Genomic DNA, 2,163 nt, shown 5'->3' on the forward strand with positions numbered 1-2,163 from the left:
TTTCCAAAAATTGGCCACTGTGCGTTGTACTGCTTAATATTGTTACTCATTAGGAAATTGTAGATAAGTTTTTGCATATGTTTGTATGAATGTATGTACATATGTAGAATATGTGCATACATAAATACATATGTACATAAGTAGTTGATAATGACGATTGTGTATATAATTACTTTTTGCAACATTTACCCATAAAGTAGCTGTTTTGCTTGAATTGTTTTCAGTTTATTTACGGCAGTGCACACCAACGAACTGGCCGTTTTGAGCGAAATGTATCAAATTACGAATATAGTACTTGTGAGATTTTTACTATTATTTACAAGTTTTCCCGCTTTCCGAAATGTGTTTGTATCAGCCGATCCCAATATAATATCGAAATCGCAATGGAATGGCGCTGAAGCGGTCAATGAGCTCACACGACAATCTTTGCCAGTTGGACGGGTAATTATTCTACACACAGCCGGTGTCGAATGCCAAAATGCGGTAAGGCAATGGAATTTATTTATTTATATTTTACATATTTTATTTTTTTTTTTTATTTCATCTCTTACATATACATATGTATACTCCATATACGCATCTACATATTTCAGGATAGCTGCTCTAAGCAAGTTCACAACATTCAAAATTATCATCTACGTAGCTTGCATTTCGATGATATCGCCTACAATTTTCTCATCGGCAATGATGGCAGCATTTACGAAGGACGTGGTTGGGAATTTGTCAGCGCGGCTGTTAAAAATTATAATGTTGGCAGCTTGAGTGTAGCTTTTATTGGCACATTCGAGAGTAGTACACCCAGCACAGAAGCCTTAGAGGCCGCCCAGGCACTAGTCGATACGGGTGTGCGTACGGGAAAATTAACTGAGGATTATAAACTTTTTGGACATCGCCAATTGTCAACAACTTCAAGTCCAGGCGCGACCTTATATGAGATTATCAAGCGATGGCCACATTGGAGTCGTACTGTTAGTTGAAAAAAAATAATAGTTTTTTGTACCGCATATCGGAATCAACATTGCGAATGGTTTTAAGTGAAATTTTTAATATTTTAATAATAATAAAAGGCTTATTTGCTTTGAAAAGTAGTTCGCTTCTCATAAAAAAAACGAAAATTCACTTAGTGCTGTTCGTGATGATGCATGTGTGCATTAGGGAGATCCCAAAATCATCATATTTTCCCTCATATATATAGCATTTTCAGTTTAAATTAAACTTTTTCAAATTAAATAGAACGATTTTCAAATTAAATTAAACCTTTTTAAATTTAAATGAAACTTCTTTTTTTCGTTTACTGTGAATTTGCTTTTCTTTATGGTCAAGGCATATTTAATTATGTATTTATTCAGGAGCTATTAAATAAAATTGAATGTAGATGAGAGCCATGGGCGCAACCAGAATGAGATTAAAGAGTGTGGGAGGGATGGGAGGCTCGAAACTATTAAGTTGCTCGGGCATGGAATTTTACCTTCGAAAATGCTTTTTCTATGGTTTTCAACAAAGGAGAGTATACTGGCAAAAAATTTCGATAAGCATCCATTATTATCTACCATATCTCTTATTTTTTGGGATTTATGATTCCAATGATTATGATTTATTATCGTTAACTAAAAATGAATTTTGAAACTATGATCATGGGCGTAGCAAGATTGGGCGAGTGCTCGAGCGCCCTACTTGCAAGTTGTCATATGGGCGTAGCCAGAATGAAATTTATAAGGGAGCTGGAGAAAAATGCCAGCATTTATATATAAATCCAAAGAAATAAGAAATATGGCGGATAATAATGGATGCTTACCGAAATTTTTGCCAGCATACTCTCCTATGTTAAACCCTATAGAAAAGGCATTTTGGAAGGTAAAATTCCATGACCGATCAATATTAAGGGACACAATTACTGAGCGCAACATACTTAGTTAGTGTAATTGAAGAAAGTATCGCACTAATTAGTCAAAATGACTATGCGAACTATGTTATGGACGTGATCACCCAAATTCCGAAAGCGGCGAATGGGCAAGCTCTTCATTAATTTTATAAACTATGTCTTACAGCCGCTTGCATCATATTTGGTTAACACCAGGTTTGTATAGTAACTTCTCCAGTAAAACATTGCAGCGAGAGCGTAAAAGCAAAATAGAACGTAAAATTGAGAAGAAGAGAAAACTA

General features: G+C 35.0%; 1 protein-coding gene across 1 annotated transcript; it reads left to right on the forward strand.

Moving 5' to 3' along the window:
* The first annotated feature begins 229 nt into the window (after window positions 1-229).
* Window positions 230-1,441, forward strand: LOC118757310 (peptidoglycan-recognition protein SD-like). Its single transcript, XM_036492035.1, has 2 exons — window positions 230-483; window positions 594-1,441. Exons 1-2 carry the CDS (start codon window positions 271-273, stop codon window positions 975-977), a joined length of 597 nt encoding a protein of 198 aa, XP_036347928.1. The 5' UTR covers window positions 230-270; the 3' UTR covers window positions 978-1,441.
* Window positions 1,442-2,163: the final 722 nt, after the last annotated feature.

The sequence above is a fragment of the Rhagoletis pomonella genome, unplaced genomic scaffold (assembly GCF_013731165.1).
Source record: "Rhagoletis pomonella isolate Grant_MI unplaced genomic scaffold, Rhpom_1.0 Rhpom_scaffold_16498, whole genome shotgun sequence".
Classification (NCBI taxonomy): Eukaryota; Metazoa; Arthropoda; class Insecta; order Diptera; family Tephritidae; genus Rhagoletis; species Rhagoletis pomonella.